Source organism: Podarcis vaucheri (assembly GCF_965113315.1).
Source record: "Podarcis vaucheri genome assembly, chromosome: 10".
In the NCBI taxonomy this organism is placed as follows: Eukaryota; Metazoa; Chordata; class Lepidosauria; order Squamata; family Lacertidae; genus Podarcis; species Podarcis vaucheri.
The window spans coordinates 36390662-36409511 of NC_138748.1; the positions used below are offsets into that span (position 1 = coordinate 36390662).

Consider the following 18850-nt stretch of genomic DNA (forward strand, 5'->3'; position numbering starts at 1 on the left):
CAGGGGTACCTTTACCCTTTACCTTAGCCAAAAGATAAATATCTTTGAGTCCCGTTAATTTCAGTTAGAGTCTCCTGTTAAAATATATCAAAGTTCTAAGACCTTAATTATAACAGGGTTGAATTTTACACCGGAGCTCTGGAACACTAGAATTCACTGATATACGATGAAGCTGATTGATGAAAGATTCAGGACAGACAAAATAAAGTTATTCTTTGCATAGCGTATAGTTAAACTATGGATTCCGCTCCCACAGGAGGTACCCCCTACTTGGATTGCATATCAGCTTTTTGTGCAGATAGTGGGTAATAGGTTGTTAAAATATCTGTGGGATAAAACTTATATTTTAGAACATTCTTTTGGGTCTCATTTGACAACTTTCCCTGCCTCCATAGACCAACATGTTTTTAAAAAGGCTTAATATTTTCATTGGCTCCTATGCTCCAGTGAAGATGACAGACTTTGTGGGAGGAAAATCTTAACGCTTTAAGAAAGCAGACTGAATTCTGCAGAGAGATGAATTCTACATCACTCCAAGTTCCTCTGTTTATTTTTTGTCAATGGTATTTTTAAAAAAGTTTGTGGTGACATAGTTGTTAAATAAACACATGCCTCTCTCCTCCAATAGGAGTTGGTTGTGTTACCATTTAAAATCCAATGCACAGAACCTTTAATCCTTCATGTATCACTATGTGTAAGAGTCTGCATGTCAACAAGATTTATCTCTTAATACACACTTAGACAATAGGTGTTCTTTTGATTAATCTTGTGGCTAATTGTGTACTGAATGTACAGCAGCAAATTCCATCCAATTATTTTCTCAAGGATAATGACTAAATATACAGTACTTATAGATAACTGCACCTTTTAAATAATGCCTCAGCTTAAGCTCATAAATAATAGTTTACTCTGGTAATGGCACTGAAATCTATGGTGCTGATATACTGATCCTCTTAGTCAACAGAGAATTCTGTGCCGGCTGCTACACACAGTGTTCTCTTCCACTGAACACACAATTGCTTCATTGATTGACAGTACTTGGCATCTGTTGGGACACAGGGAGTGGAATGCTCAGCTTTCATCCATTCAAACAGGTGATGAACAAAGCTACAACATCAGTCATCTGCTTGGGCAGTGTACACATGATGCAAGAGTACAACCTTACTGCCACGTGATGTGAGCTTTTTCTCCTGTATACCTTTCTGCACGCACAAAGGAAAATCAAGAAGGAGAAGACATGTGCAGAAATGTGACACATTGTAACTTATTGTTCAGAAATTACCAAAGATCTGAGGTAAGAAGCTACCCTTTAAAACCTCATATGAAGGATAAGAACTTAAGAATAGTTCAAATGGTCCATGTGATCAAGCATCCTACTTCCCACCGTCAAAGCCCAAAAGCAGGACAGGAAGGCAATAGTTATCCCCTGATTATATACTCTCCAGCAACAGGTACTTTTACCCATTTTACATCTGATGAAATTGTTTTGTAGTATTTAGAATCTGTATGGATGATTTTATCATTTTAGAGTTTGTTAAATTGATTTTAATCAATCTTAGAGCTTGCGCTTCTATGTTTTATTCTGTTTAATATGTAAACCACTTCAATGGCTTTAAGTTAGGGAGAGGTTTAAACATTTGTTTATTATTCTTATGCTTATGAAGAAGATCCTGAAAAAATATCCAAGGGTGATTTGGATTTTTCTTTGAAAGAAAACCACAGATACAAATAAAAGGAAAAACTTTGGGTCCATGTGCATCACTAGAATTTACTATAATATGAAAGGGCAAAAGAAATAATCAAGAGGTCTTATTTGCTTCCCCATCAGTTTCATAGCACTTTACTATTTCTTAATCTCTTTCCCTACTATTGGTCATATTATTGCCTTTCATCAAACATATATACTAACAAGAAATCATTTTTTGTATTTATGAATAACTGCCTGCAAGAAAATGTCTGCTATATTCCTGAGCTGCCTTGTGGGACAGCTTTGGGAGAAAAAAGGTTAAGGAGTAAAGCCTACACAAATCCAGAGTAGAATCCACAGTGGATGGTCCCTTGCACCTCCTTCTGGCAACTCCTGCAGCCAACATGGTGCCAAATGTATTGCTATGCTTTCCTTTGGACCACATCATTGATGCCAAGAATGGGTTCTTGCCATCTGGGCAGCCCAGGACCTCCATATCCATTTCCCAGACTTGCGCCCCAGAGAGGACTCTACACGACTTGACTTCATCCCCAGAGATGCACTTCATTTTCTCTTGAGACAGATGGATGCCAACAGCAGCAATCTGAGCTCAAGTTATAACCTTAAGCAAAGCAATGAGAAACTCTTGAGAGGAAAGAATGAAGAACCCAGTGGATTATGTACCTATCAGACCTTTGTTACAAATATACATTCCCAGGAAATGAGTTCGCCATACAGCAGCATTCAAGCTATCAAAACATCAACAGAAGAGAGAGTGAATGAAATATTCAATGGCTTTCCTCAATAAGAAAGGTAATAAAGAAAGCTATTGCTGGCAGCCACCCATTTGAAAAGGTAATATGGCTGTTTGCAAGCTGAGCAGTGCTTTTTTCTCCCTTCATTGAGCAAAGTTCCCTGCCGTTGAGTAACTGAACTTAATTTCTCAACGTCAACATCTCTGCTAATCCCATACCCGCTTTCAAAGCCAGCTCTGTTTAGCTTTACGTACTGAATGTTTTACTTTCAAAGCAATAGGTGAAACAGGAAGATTTCTCTCATGCTTCTCTACCTCAAAAGGGAAAATTACAAAATAACTATTCTGCTACTTATTTAAGTGGGAAATTGGCCTTTTATGTTCATCAATCCAACTTGCATACATAAAGCAGGAGTGAATGGTATGTTTTCAAACTGCTTTACTTTTACCTTTGCTCTATACACAAGTTCCAAGACTTTTTAAAAAATACACTCACTGATCCCCTTGACTCCTGCAATCTTCTTTTTTATCTCTGCCTACTAGTAATTTTGCCTCAGCAAATCTGTTAAACTTGGTCATTTTAAGTGATCCTCAATGAGACACTGACTATTCCCCCCATTTATTTTATTTATGTCCTTATTACGGTTGTATCCAGTGCTGGGTTGCCTTTTCAGAAACCGCTTTCACTCATAAAACTTTGGCCTCAAATTGTTGCTGCCATACCTCCTCACTTAAACCCTTTGTCTTCTCAGCCATTCCTGAGAATCACTGGCTAAAATGTGGTGCCACAATTTATGCTAACAGAACCCTCTTACATGAAGCAAATTCACCACTAGAAATACCAGCATCTCCATGACAAGGCACCCTTAACAAACAACAGTTCCTAGAATTATTTGGGAGAAGCCATGACTGTTTCAAGTGGCATAGTGCTTTAAATGTATGGTGTGAATATGGCCTTAGAGAGCTCATGAGAGAGGCAATATATGAACAAGGAACTTCCTGATTCATAGCTCTGTTCTATGATACACCATCTGATAACAACAATGCGCCAATTTAGGCAAAACTATGTAGTGCAATGGTCTCTAGACACAAAGATTATTCTTCAAACATCTTTATCCACCACAGAGTAGGCAGTCAATATAGCCCAAGAACCATCTCTCCCCACATAAACTAAACCCATTCATCACCTCAGGCCCTTCTCTGCAAGCCCCCATGGAAGGAGTGGTGACATTGAGGCCTTTTCAATGGTGGCTCCCCACTTAAGGAATTATCTCCTCAAGGAGGCACATCTGGAATCATCGCTATCTTCGTTTAGGTGTCAGGCAAAAACATTTCTTTCTACTGAGACTTTCAGCATTTAATTTGGAGAGCTTTAGGTATTTGTGGTCTCTTTTCAGTGGGTGGACTGTGTTAGATGTAATTTTTTTCCATTTTGTTTTGGTTTTATACTGGTTTTAATCTTTGTAGTATTTTGTAAGTTGCTTTGGGTTACGTTTTGTTAGAAGAAAGACTAATAACTGCAATAAACGATCATAGTCAAGGTTGGGGATGATCTATAAAAAGGTTCACTTGGGCTCCAGACCTTGTCAGCTTGGAGCTGTTCAAGGTCCCACGCTGTTGCTCTGGTCCAACATTACCTGCTCTTCTGATTGAGTGGTTGATTTAGAACTGCTGCTATCTTGCACCTCTCTCCTATATTGGAAGGTCCAACTCATGATCCACTTAGAAGAGATGGATTAGATTAGGAATGAGGAACCTGTGGGCCTGCAGATGTTCTTGGACTTCAGTTCCCATCATCCCTGCTCAACTGGCCATGCCAGTTGGAGTTGATGGGCATCTCAGACAACATTGGGGGGGTCTCAGATTCTATATCTCTGGATTAATTGATCCAGAATATGTAATATGATGATGCATCAAGATCCCACCATGAACATGGTAACAATATGAAAGGCACATTACAAAACCTCTAACTATAGCGCTAGCAGAACCATAAGTTTAGGGTTAGTGGAATGTTCAGTGTAAAATGTTCATCTTAAGGAAATGGATTCTAAATCCAAATTAATTTTAGTTTATCGTAACAAATTCTTTCCAGCTTCACACCTGAAGCAGATGGAAGGCGACTGCATCAGTAAATCAGTCCCTTCAAATTACTGTGGTTTATGAAGCTCATCTGCATTTTAATCAGACATAAAGGGTTTATTCTTGGAAAACCTCAAAAATGCCAGTTTTTGCCACCTGGAAATACATGGGAGAATTCATAGTAAATCAAATAAAATATGTTGCACATTTTAATTTTGCATATATTTCTCTCTTGAGACTACAGTGTTACATAGTTACAGGTATCAATATTTTTTACTAGCAATGATATATTAGAATTCAGATAAGAAGCTGATTTTTTTGCCATAAGCCCATTTAATTGGAGATTTAAGACTTTTTCAACAGTGCTACAAAAGTGCAATAATTTTAAAAATCCAAATGTAGTTGTGACACCTTCAAACAACTTCTATAATCTGAGTGTGGGTCAACCAGTTCCCATTTAGAGAGAGAACTGATGTATTCCAATTAGGATTCCCTTTATTATTATGTTATGATTTATTATTATTGGGTCATAAATGCAGCAAAGAAATGCAAGAAAGTTGCATTTATAATAGTTTGGTTTCAATCAGCTCAGTCAAATTAAATGAGTAAATTCATGGGTATCCATTATGTGCTATGAAAATCCCCTTGTAAGTACACAGAATTCCTTGTGCTTTTGGAGGGAAGAAGAATTTCGTCAATCAACCAATTTAAAGTCAGAAAAGAAAATAGTAGGAGTAGCTAACATGAAATGCCATACTGTGGTTCCCATTAGCACCAGTCAGCATGACTAATGGCAAGGGATGATGAGCGTTTTCCACCAACACCTGAAGGACAGCACATTGGCTAGCTTGCATTACAGACTCTGATCCAGATGCTCAAGTGCCCAGCTCCCAAAACTAACTATTCCATGTATCCTTTCTTCAGTTTTATTTGTTGCTTCAAACAGTTCCTTACAACCATTAGGCATTATACACTCTTCACAACCATACTTCAGATCTCTTTCCATCATATGACTGCATCATCATCAACTTTTCCACTTTGCTGCTCAGGTCACAAGGAATCAGTTGGATAACTTCATTCTCTTTCCACCCATCTGACAAATAATTTCCCAAAGATGAAAAAATGTGTGTACTTGCCTATAATATTTTTTTCAAAGCTACCATACTCCTTGACCACATGCATTTAGTTTTCATAATATGTCACTTTTTTAATACTTTAGTTTACTGTTATTTCATTTAATTATCATAACATACCCTAATTGTTCGTGTTGGCTGGTGTTTATTTAATATCTTACTTTTTTGCTCTTGCTGTTTTCAACCATGGTGGTAGAGCTGAAACTCCATACCAGTATTGCATTTAGGATTCCAAGCCTCCACGGTTTACTTGAAGTCTGGAGAGAAAGAAAATAATCATAATATATACCTCTTCAACTTATTACCACTAGTACTATTTCATTTATTATGAGTTGGATCCAACACTGCCCGTCTATGATCAATATGAGTTCACTGCAGACTTTCATGAATGAAAGTAGGGTGGGGACCATTTTTAGCCAAGCAAACTCCCACGTTGTTTCACAGCATCCTCCAACCCTCTAGAGCAGCTGGGCCAGCCCTATCATTAAGCAGAGATGGATGCAGCAAAGTGATGAGAAGCACCAGCTTAGGAACCCCCAAGGGGAAGAAGGCTCAGAGCCGGTGGATTGGGTGATGGGACTACAATGAGTGGTTAGAGGCAGAAGATTGGGAGGAGGATGTGTCAGAAGCTGAAGAAGCAACATGGTTTAGTGAGCAGGAAGAGACTGTGGAGGCGCACAGTTCTGACTCAAGGCAGAATAGGGGGATCAAGGGGCTGAGTAGAAGCAGGTTGCTGAAGACACCAGGGAATCCCCCTCTCCTCCTGTGACCAGCTCTCATCCCCCCAGTCTCCCAGAACACAGAGACAAATAAAAAGGACATAACAAAGAGAGACAAGACAAAGGAACCTTAGGCTGCTGGTGAATAATAATAAAAATAAACATAATAAATAAACCTTTATTGTCACTACACCACCTGTGTGCAGTGAAATTAAACGACCCCCCCCCCATATACACTCAGTCATGTTCACGCTCTGTGTGCTTGTCAAAAGTCAGTTACACCACTTTTTATTTTCCATTCAGCAGCCCAATAGCCCACGGATGAAAACGGTTCTTTAACCTGTTGGTGTGGCTGACTATACTTCTGTATCTCCTGCCCGAAGGTAGGACATTAAAGAAGTGCTGGCCAGGGTGTGAGTCGTCCCTAAGAATTTTCCTCGCTCTCCTGAAGCAGTGGTCTCCCACAATGTCATCTAGCGAACTCTGAGGACAGCCCATAATGTCATGTGCTGTATTTGCCACCCTCTGTAGGGACTTCCTGTCCGTGGGTCAAACCAGCATACCACGCTGTTATACAGTATGAAAGGACACTTTCTATTGTGGCCCTGTAGAAGGAGTAGAATTTGTGTTTGATATTATTCTTTCACAGGGCCCTGAAGAAATGGAGTCTCTGTTGGGCCTTTCTAACCACCTGGGTTGTATTGATTTTCCAAGTGAGGTCTTCACTAAATTTAAAGGAAGAGACTCTCTCCACACACACACCCCTGATATACAACAGGGCTAGTTCCTCTCTCTACCTCCGAAAGTCCAACACCATCTCCTTTGTCTTGCTGATATTTAGGTTCAAGTTGTTCTCTAGGCGCCATGTGGAGACTTTTTGAACCTCCTCCCTATAGGCTGATTCATCTCCACCTGTAATTAGATCCATTATGGTGATATCATCTGCAAATGTAATAATTGTGGTGGATGGATCAGGTGAAATGCAGTCATATGTATACAACGAGTACAGGTAGGGACTCAGCACACATCCCTGAAGGAACTGGGGGAGGAGTCTTAGAAAGCAGTAGGAAGAGGGGAGGGAACTTCAGTCCTTGCAACTGAACTGCCTCATTGGGGCAAGACCTACTGGGAAGAGTTGCTGTGATCACTAAGCCTGCACTGTTTGGGTTTCTTTGAATAAAGAGTTAACTTCACTGACACTAAGTATTTTATTGATGACTTACTCTGCGTTGTCAATCTGGCGCTTTCTTGAAATATTCAGTAACATCATTATGAATTTTAGTGAAGTAAGTGAAATGGGCTAATAGAATAAAGTTAGCACTGACAGTGTGACACAACTCACAACGGGCATCTTGTCCATCAGTATAGGAAAATGACCACACCTCCAGGTATGTTAAAGCATGGGGAACTAGGCAGCATTGAGCAGCAGAATGGCCTGACTCAATAATTGTTGTTTGCCCTCCTGCTTCATTATGGAACCTTTTATAGCTGCTTAATTCAGGTACTTAGTTGTGAATGCTGCTAATCGAAGTAATCATGGAAAATTAGAGCTTTTTCACAAGGCAAGAACAACGTCTGCATTTATAGTCACATAAAATAGCAATAATTTCATTATGTGCTTTGTCACTTTCACCCTCATATAGTTCTTTCTACCCTTCTATATGCTGTATGCATAGGGATGGGGGAGAGACTTTGTCGATGCCATAAGCATTTGCTGAAGGTTTGCTTGACACACAATCCAACCATCTGCCATGCTGCAAGTGTTGACATGTCCCCAGCTGTCACTGGAAACCTGACTCCAATCTTGAGGATTGTTAAAGCATGTGAAGAAGAAAAGCATTCTTATTGCTTGACAGTGACCTTTTGGTAAGAAACTCAGTGAAGTTCAAGCCTAGCTAGATAGACAGACAGATGGATATTATGGCCATTAGATGATTGCAAGGATGATTGCAGGGGCAACTAGCGGAGGCTGTTGAGCAGAAATGACTCACCACACCACTTTATCACAGAAGATTCCATAAACCAAAATAAACTACACTTTTCTCCACAATCAGGGAGATTGCTTGGTGTGGTGAGATGTTTGCATGCAGTAGCTTGCAACTAAAGGTAAAGGGACCCCTGACCATTAGGTCCAGTAGCAGATGACTCTGGGGTTGCGGCACTCATCTCGCTTTATTGGCCAAGGGAGCTGGCGTACAGCTTCTGGGTCATGTGGCCAGCATGACTAAGCCTCTTCTGGTGAACCAGAGCAGAGCACGGAAATGCCATTTACCTTCCCGCCGGAGCGGTACCTATTTATCTACTTGCACTTTGACGTGCTTTCGAACTGCTAGGTGGGCAGGAGCAGGGACCGAGCAACAGGAGCTCACCCTGTCGCAGGGATTCAAACCGCCGACCTTCTGATCAGCAAGTCCTCGGCTCTGTGGTTTAACCCACAGCGCCACCCACGTCCCATAGCTTGCAACTAGGCGTGGGCAAATATGGCAATTTTGGTTTCTAGGTTTCTCTTCCCGCCCCCCATCTCCACATTTCCACTTCAGTCTGCACAAATAATATATAATGCAACTGTTAATGAAATCAGTGACCATTTGGAGGCCGATTGCCAACCACCTGTTTAAAAAATGTATGGACATATTGACTAATTATTAACATTGCCCAGTCAACATTTCCTCAACTTAGAAAACAACAACCACTGAATAAATATTCATGTCATCAATGTAAAAGAGAGAGAGAAAGTCACTAATTATGCATATGCATCTGTGCTGAAGAAATACTCAACACTGCCAAGAGACTTCAAATTGTGGATACGTTTGGGATCTGAAATAATAATTTCAGAGAGAGTTGTAGTTCTTTCATTGCTTTTAATATCATGTATGTCCAGGAAAACAAATGTTACACTTTTATTTTTAAGCAAACAGAAATGCATCATGAGGAAAACAAATTATATTTGTGCCAGATATTTAGATTCCTTCCTTCTTGCATAAATTGTTCAAATTGTACATTTTCTTAATGTTCATGATACAATTTCCCAGTAATGTGAAAGATTCCTTGGTAGCCGGTTACTGTTCTTTCTGACCTTTCACAAGATAGGTAGTAGCAAAGAAATTTGATAGTTTGGGATGTAAATACAAGGATGGACAAAGCAGGAAAGTACTGCTGGGTTAGAAGCACCCTGAGGGGCAGTAAGAAACTACTCTTTTGCTTTTGGGGATTTGAGGCAAGATCAGTCCTTTGCTGCATATTGTAGAAGTAATTTTTGTCCCAATGTGCCCTGCTTGAATATTTCCAACACGCATATTACAAAGACACTTTCAGGTAAATAAATGCATATAGAAAGTGGAACAGAATAATGCCAGCAGCCACCACCTCCAACTCCTGTTTAGGCTCTCCACACATGACCGGGAACACTGCTTTTTATTAGTGAAGCAACCCAAACTTGTAACTGGTCAGTCTCAAGGACGAACCTGATGTCCAGATGAATACAAAGCTTTGCTGTCTCTCTAGTGAACTGAAATATTCTTGTAATTCTAACCAAGTTTGATTATGAGTTAATTCATTGTTTGTACACATTCATGTTGAGCATGCATCTTTGTTCATATTCAGATATTGATTGCTGCCGACTCTTGACTGAGGTATTAATTGGCATGATTTCTTCACCACAAGACACCAGGGAGGATTACAACAACATAATACACAGTTATAAAAACCGATAAAACCATTACAATTATGAAACAAGAAAAGTCATTTCACTTGGAGCAGGACAGTATTCAGCAAAAGAGGTGAGTCCCACAAAACGAAATACAGTAACTGTCAAAGGTCAATGTAAAGACGTGTGCCTTCATAATATGGTGAAAGGTAAACAATAAAGCACATAGGAAAAGCTAGACACATCTCTGTGGGGGGGGGGTGCTCCACAATTTAGGAGGTGCCACAGATAAAGCTCTCTCCTGGGCTGCCATGTTGCACATGTCTGAGGGTCATGGAACTATCAAGAGAGCCCCCTCAGTAGATCATAACATCTGAGAAGGTTAACAGGAATGAAAGCAGTCTTTCAAACATTTTGGACCCAAGTCATTTAGGCCTTCAAAATACTAAACCAGACCCACCAGGTGTCCCTATTTTCCAGGGACATCCCTGATTTAGAGAAGGTGTCCCAGTTTCTGATTTAATCCCAGAATGCCCTGCTTTTCCTTAGAAAAATGGAGGAAAAAATTAAGGATGACATATTTTTGGATAATACCTTTTGTTTAAATCTTCAATAAAAATTATACAAAAAAGAAAAAGGTAGCCCCACACAGAGCACATTGCAGTAGTCCAATCAGAAACTCACCATAGCATGGAGTACAGTGGCCAGGTCATCACTGTCCAGGGACCACAGCTGGTGACCCAGCCATAGCTGGGAATGGGCACTCAGCCTCTGAGACTACCTGAGCCTCCAAAGACCATGCTTGATTCAGGAACACCTCTGAGCTGCAAATCTGTTTCTTCCAGAACAGTGTCAAGCTAAATACCATTCCTGTTCTCAAAAGCAGCTCCAACTGTTTTTACAAGCCTCCTCACAACTTGCACAAGTGGAAGAATAAAATAAACAAACTGGTGGTGTAATGAATTTTGGCAGGGAGAAATCTCTCTGGTTCACTGTGAAATCCTCACCTGTGTACCTGCACTATACCCTTATAGTATAAACTGAAAATGTATCCGACAGGGGAAGATTCAGCTGGTAAGTTTATAGATATATTGGAAAGAGCAGGTAGGAGGTGCTTTGTCTAAAAAGAAATATGTTTTCACTCATTCCTCTTGCAAAAAATCAATGCAGCTCACACCTGACATTTCCTACTCTTCTATTCAGGCACAAGTAACTCTGAGCCCATATTTATTTATTCAACTGTTAGAATGCTTTTGCACTTATTGTTGGCATCCATCTGTCTCAAGAGACAATGGAGTGTGCCTCGTGGAGTGAAGTCAAACTGCTGGAAAATCAGAGCACTTGCTGTGGCTGCAGAGACTGGTAACTTGTAACTGCTGGCTCCCATATTCTTTTTGCTGCGTTAGCTGCACCAAAGTGACCTTTCCAGGATACAAGCCTGGGACAGTGGTAGCTCGGGTTACAGACGCTTCAGGTTACAGACTCCGCTAACCCAGAAATAGTACCTCGGGATAAGAACTTTGCTTCAGGATGAGAAGAGAAATTGCCTGGTGACGGCACGGCGGCAGCGGGAGGCCCCATTAGCTAAAGTGGTCCTCAGGTTAAGAACAGTTTCAGGTTAAGAACAGACCTCCAGAACGAATTAAGTTCTTGACCTGAGGTCCTACTGTATAGAGGTCCTGGGTTGTCCAGACAATATGACCTCACTCTCAGCCTCACTGATGTGGTCCAAAGGAAAGCACGCTTGGTTGCAGAGTTGCCAGAAGGAGATGTACAAGTTGCCATTCAGCCATTTTAGGGACTTTATTCCAGATTTGTGTAGTATTTACTCCTTAGTCAGGGGGAGAGACTCCATTCTGGGCTTCATGCATTTCAGCTGCAACCAGCAAAGCAGTTGTCCATGATTACCAGATAGGGAACAAACTCTACTATTTACCTGCAGCAAACAGATGTTTTGTGTGTGTTTATGAAACCCATCAGGCCAGGATTTACTAGATGTGCACATTGGCCCAAATTACAAAGTGAATAGGGGTGATTCAGGTGAGGTTTTCAAAAGTCAAAGTCAGATTGCATTGTTATCAAGGTTTATCAAGTTATTTCATGGAATCCTTAAAGTCCCGAGGACCTCTGTAAACTTGGGTATCCACACAAAATGTGTTGGCATTTAAAATAAAGCAACCACTCCGTTGTTGCTGCTGCTGTTGCTTTATTGCTATTGTGTTTGTGGTTGCTGTTGAAGTAAAACCAAGGTAACTAGGAAAGTTACCCTGAACTCAAGAGAAGTGGAGAGAACCTTGATTTCATGACTAATAGGTCTAGGTTTAATCACATTGAATTATTTTCCTAGGCCACAATTAAATAATTTGTAATAACTAGTAGTCTTTTGTTTTCAAATGGTTGCGTTTTTCTGCAAGTTCTGCCTGGGAATGCAAGGTGTTCCAAAGAGCAGTGGACTACTGACATTCATCCCAACTGCTTTCCGATTCTTAACAAATAAAATCAATACTACAGTCAATTTGTCTTCATTCTACTGGCTCCCCCACCCTTTCCTTAGCCTTCCTCAGTTTGCATTTGTTTGGTTACTAGTTTGGCTACCAGTTTGCAAACTTTTAGGAGAGCTCAGTTCAAAGCAGCAACAACAAGAATTCCCTTATATATGTATTTGCAACATTTGGAAGTAGCTTGGCCTGTTTAGGATCTACTCTGTATGATTCCAGTTCTGTCCATCCTATGCATTTCCAATTTTCAAACTAATTGTTGTAGGCTGGAAGCATAGGAGAGGAAACATGAGTTCTATTTTTGATGGTAAAGCCTGGGCATGCAGGAGAACCACAGCCCCTCTCATTCTGACGTTGCATCTCCCCAGAAGGGGCAACTTTGTCTGTAAATTTCATCCAGTTATAGCCAAAAATCAAAAAGTCAGAGAAAGTTTCTCTTGATTTTTTTGAAAAATCATATTAAGGGTGCCCCATACAAAAACTTCTGGATTGATCTGATTCACACCTCAATGACAAACTGAATCTGAAAAACACAGGGTGGGTCCAAATTAGATTGAGTTCGTACTACAGTGATACCTCAGGTTAAGTACTTAATTCGTTCCGGAGGTCCGTACTTAACCTGAAGCTGTTCTTAACATGAAGCACCACTTTAGCCAATGGGGCCTCCTGCTACTGCTGCGCCGCCGGAGCCCGATTTCTGTTGTCATCCTGAAGCAAAGTTCTTAACCTGAAGCACTATTTCTGGGTTAGTGGAGTCTGTAACCTGAAGCATATATAACCTGAGGTACCACTGTATAAGAAGTTGAAATGTTTGGGTCCAGACTTTTCATTATTATTCATTCTCTGTTAGACTTATCTGTCAGACTGATACATCTCATCATTCTCTGGTCAAAGTGTCCCATTCATGAGCCTGGTGCTGATCCTTTCAAAGCAGATATGTTATGTTATCCCATCTTCTTTTTTTTTCATTCAAATGACCAAAGAGTTAAACTTATACATCTTAAGTGTGCACTTAATTATATGTAATTTTACTTTCCGCATGAAGCCTACTTCCTTGAAGTTCGAAAACATCTTAGTCCAATTAAAAGGTATAATTTCACTAGCTCTGTGCCTGCATTCTGTGGAACCAACATGACTACAAAGACTGTGACCTAAATTTATCCTGCAGCAATATGTAAATTTTATAATTCATATGGATGAGCTTGGGGGAAATAAAGCCAACATTAATAACTTGAGAGGGAGTCACACAGATGGGCCCATGGATGTGTTTATGCTTTGAATATGTGATTTCCACTTTGGACTGTTTCTGTCTTTCGTTGTCTCCAGCTGGGTTAGCCACAACACTTTAAAAAAGAATACACACATATGGATTGAGTTCTCTCCCCTTCCCTCCCTGCTCTCTCACACTTGCTCACCTCAAAAAGCACATCCCATGAAATTATAATCTGAGCCATCCTCAGTTTAATCAGTCTTTAAAAACATCTGATATGACACAAACCTCACCAAAGTAAGCAGATGCAACTGTTTACCAATTAGCGTTAGGATTGACTCTGTCTTTATTTTTAGTAAAGAAAGAAAAAGGTTATCTACTGGGCAAGTCACTTGAGATTTTGAACGAATGAAGGAAAATATTCTGATGCACTGTAGTAAGAGTGATGCTTTAATAAGATCTACAAGCAGAAAACAAATTCCTTCTTTGTATGTTGCCATGCTTTCTTAGTATTAATGTCCTGGGGAGTAATGCAGCACTGTAAATATTATACATAAGCGTGATGTATCATTTATTTATTTATGCACAGCACTGTAAATTTTATTCATTTCTTAGTTCAGATGGCCATTAAACTATGGCAATAGCCATATTTTTAAGCAAATGTTCTTGTGTCTGTTGCTTATAGCTCTGCTCTGTGTGTGTTTGTGTGACGTTTTCCTCCAATGTTATTTAAAACATTACTGCTTTTTTAATCATTGGGCACCCATGGGATTCCTCCTCAAGATTAGACCCCAAGGGAAGCTCTTCTAAGGAAAGTGGAATGTCTCTACCCTTTTCTTCTTGCATCCACATTCCCAGGTCCAACATTGCCTGGGCCAACAGGACTAGTACAGTCAAACTGAAAAGCTGCCGATAAAGTTAGATAAAAACAAATGAATGCACAAGGGAGAAGAGCCGTGTTAGTCTATTGCAGACAAAAGCAAATAGTCTTAAAGGACTCTGTGGGTTCTCTCTCTCTCTCTCTCTCTCTCTCTCTCCCTCTCTCTCTCACACACACACACACACACACACAAATGCCAATTTATTAGAATCATTATGACTTCCACCCTCTGCATTGTTTCCTGGAGGTAAGCTCGATTGAACTTGTTTCTGGTTGCATGGATTCAACTTGTAAAACATATTGAGCGTTTACAAAAGATCATGAGCCACGCAAAATACAATATTGCCAAAAAAATGTACCGTTTAAACTGCAAGCAATCTTGTAAAAACATTGTGCCATTTAAACTGCTAGTATGAAGTACTAGCCCCATCAAAAAGAAGTATCAAGCTTCTGTTTGATTGTTTCCCTTGACAGAACAAGGAGGATCTCGCAGTTATGCTAGTATTCCAGCTCTGGGTGAGCTACACTCCCCAGTGTTTTCTGCTCATTACATCAATGTATTTGATTAATAATATTAGTCCCTGCCATTTGTTTCTCTCATTTTAGCTCAGGCTGTAGGGAAGTCCCCAAAAGACCTAATTTCCAGAAAAGTTCAAATGCCAGCAAAAACTTCAGACTTTAATGATACTTAGAGAAAAGACACTGATTTAATACCACTGTACTTTCTAGTGTGCACAAGGGAGCTCTCAGAAGTCTTTCATGTGGAGTGCTACCCTGCTTCCAGAGGATTTAGAGATAGTATTAAGTCCTCTGAGGTTTGTGCAATGAGTGACTTCTCTTTACTATTCATTAACATACTCTAAAAGACAAGCCCTCTCATTCTGGGGGTTCTGCACTAAGTAAAAAATAAAGGGGACAAGAAGACAGATCGAAGGCAAGCATTCTTGTCATTGTTGTGGACGGGTGGTGAGACATTTGGAGACATGTGGCAGTTTCAATATGTATTCAGTGCACAACTGTGTCTCTTGAATTGCAATCTGTTGGTTGCTCTCCAATAACTTTTCAACACTTTGTGCAGGATATTTGGGGTGGGGAAGAAACAGCATAGGGCTGTAGGACTGTGTTAGGGTATCTGATTTGCATGTAGGTACAATCCCCAGAGTCTCCAGGGTAGAGTTGGAAATGTCTTCTTCCTGAAACCCAAGAGAGCTGCAGCCAGTCAGTGCACATAGGACTAAGCAAGATGGAGCAAAAGGTTTGACTTAGAATCAAATAATTGGACAGTTGAAAGGGACCCCAGGGTCATCTAGTCAAGGCCTTTGCAATGGAAGAATCACAGCTAAAGAATCCCAGATGGAAGACCATCCAACCTCTGTTTAAAAATCTCCAGTGAAGGAGGCGGTATTGGGCAACTTCATAAACTCCTTTGTAATATATATGTCTACCCTCTTCTCTTCTCTTCTTCCTCTTCCACCATTATAATTACTTCACTCATATACCTGTGCGTTTCCAAGCACAATTCAAACTGTTGGTGTTGACTTTTAAAGCCCTAAACGGCCTTGGCCCAGTATACCTGAAGGAACATCTCCACCTCCATCGTTCTGCCTGGACACTGAGGTCCAGCTCCGAGGGCCTTCTGGCAGTTCCCTCACTGTGAGATGCGAGGTTACAGAGAACCAGGCAGAGGGCCTTTTTAGTGGTGGTGCCCGCCCTGTGGAACACCCTCCCATCAGATGTCAAGGAAATAAACAACTATTTGACCTTTAGAAGACATCTGAAGGCAGCCCTGTTTAGGGAAGTTTTTAATGTTTGATGTTTTATTCTGTTTTTAATCTGTTGGGATTCCCCAGAGTGGCTGGGGAAACCCAGCCAGATGGGTGGGGTATAAATAATATGTTGTTGTTGTTGTTGTTGTTGTTGTTGTTGTTGTTGTTGTTGTTGTTATATTACTGAAGTAGGCCACCATTTCTTAGGAACTCAGAAATGTAGAATTCATTGCAATTGATATATTAAAGCAATAAATGCACATACATATACGTATGAGAGAGAGAGGGAGAGAGAGAGAGAGAGAGAGAAATAGAGCAAGTGAACACTATTGAGTCTTGAGGGCCAGGAGGAACAAATAAGCTTTCAACAAATGTCAAAAGCACATCACCATTTGTGCTCAACTTATTTCAGAAGAGGGACGATTCTATAAGGTGGGTGCCACAACAGAAAGTACCCTCACCCTAATTAATACAAGATAAGGACATAGGAAATAATCTAGGTGCGGCGGGGGGGGGGACAGGAAGTCCCAACCCAGTGAAAGGAATCAGTATATCTCATTAAAGGCCTCCAGGGGAAAATGATTCTGTCAGGATGCCCAGACAAGGACTGATGGGCCACAGAACCCCAAAATGGTGCTTTGAGCATGGAAGTCACCCTGGTTTGATGTATGTCATGGGAAAATCCATACCCTTGGTTAACCCTGCCTAATAATCAGCCAGCAAATGGGTTGGTTGATTCAGGATACACACCCAATACATGTGCCAAAACCTGCTAACATCTGTAATCAATAAAGTTGTGGCTTGTTTAAATCCCAAGCAGCTGTCCTGTATTTATAACAACCTTGCCCTGCGTTGGCTCCACCACCGCACTTGGACACACAATGATTCGAGGCACTTTGAAGGCACATGGGCAGATTAGCATTTATATTATAATAACTATGCAAGAGCGAAGGGATGCTGAATTAAACAAGGCTTCACTAATTAATTTTGGGGAGAATACTTTAGATTTTAAAGGTCCTAATGAGCTTCTTAAATCAAGCACTTTAATTATACAGGTTAATTAATATTGCTCCAGTGCTCTAAAAATACAGAGCACTTCATAAGGTCTATGAAACCATCCTAATTAGTCACAGAAAAACATTTGATTCTGGGACACAGAGCAAAAAGATATTGTTGTTGACATTTTAGGATCCCTTTATCTCGTTCTACTACTTATTTGTACTAGCTGAGCATAATTGATACAGGCCCACAAAATGAGGCCATCTCTGAGGAATATTACAAGAGTGCCAGCTGCCCTGGAACTTTGAGGAAAGCACCTTTTGCACGTGCACCTGTCAAATAACTTGCCTTGTGCAACCTGCACACCATGTCTGAGAAGTACAGTAAGGAATACAGATAAGATTGGCCTCGTCATTATTATTATTCACATGAATTAGAACAGAACACAGAGAGAAGTTTGTTCATGACCTGTTTTACAAGAATGTGAAGCTTGCAGGGAAAGCAGGCAGCATCTAGTCAAAGCAAAACCATGTTCACACCATACATTCAAAGCATTAAGATACCACTTTAAACAGTCATGGCTTCCCCCAAATAATCCTGGGAACAGTAGTTCATTAAGAATGCTGGGAGTTTTTAATAGACCCCAATTCCCCTCACAGAGCTACGATGGTCAGAGGATGAATGGATTATTAAACTACTTAGAAATTGTAATTCTGGGAGGGGAACTTTTCAGCTTTTAAGTGGAAGTAACCAGAAAGTACTTCAGTGCCAGGCTAATAGTACTTCACTACCATCAGATAAATTTCCACAGATTTTAAGCACTTCCCAAGGAAGAGAGCAAAATGGGCGCTGCTGATAGATAGTTAATTGAGTTAAGAAGGGTGCACTTCTCGGCCTGTTTACCTCACAAAAGAAAAGACTGACTACTACTTCAGTACATTAGGAAATATGAACATTAGGAATCTATTGCCATGCACTGCAGCCTCCACAATCCCTCTCTACCCCCCTCGCAGAATCCAGCCATTTTAAAAGCGGGGGTGTTCATTTAATTCTAAAAGTTCAGAATCCAACAACCTTTTAGGTTATTGGGGTCTGCCCTCCCAGAAAATACAAAGACTTTTCTTGTAATTTCAACACACATGAACCCTATTCTTGTTTCACAGAGGATACCAGTTTTTAAATATATATATATATATAATAAAATGCAGTACTCCCAATGAAAACAGCTGTCATTATTGAGCTGTGACAGAAAACAAGATGGCAGCTACTGCTGTACACTAAAATCCCTAATGGGTGCACCATTCTTCCTAAGCCCCAGGCTGTCAAGTCTATTCACATCAATGGCTCTTTCAAAAAGTTTTTTCACCAGGATAACAATAAATAACCTTGATGACTTATAGAACTGAGTTTACAGAGCTTTTTGTTCTGTTCTGTTTTCCACATATATCTTTTCAAATATAAATAGACCAAAGCAAAAAT

General features: G+C 40.3%; 1 protein-coding gene and 1 long non-coding RNA gene across 3 annotated transcripts in view; one reads left to right on the forward strand and one right to left on the reverse strand.

Moving 5' to 3' along the window:
• The window catches only part of MGAT4C (MGAT4 family member C), a 335473-nt gene that overhangs the window by 255765 nt on the left and 60858 nt on the right, over positions 1-18850 (reverse strand). The window contains exon 2 of one of the 2 annotated variants that reach the window (XM_082241012.1): positions 5815-5910. In XM_082241012.1, coding sequence (XP_082097138.1) covers positions 5815-5841 — 27 coding nt within the window. In that variant the 5' untranslated portion in view covers positions 5842-5910. Of the gene's footprint in view, positions 1-5773; positions 5911-18850 lie in introns of those variants that run through there. The other variant, XM_082241014.1, reaches the window with a different exon arrangement.
• On the forward strand, positions 1095-10981 carry LOC309542308. Its single transcript, XR_014224181.1, has 4 exons — positions 1095-1294; positions 2271-2500; positions 9976-10151; positions 10864-10981. It is a non-coding gene; the product is annotated as an uncharacterized lncRNA (long non-coding RNA).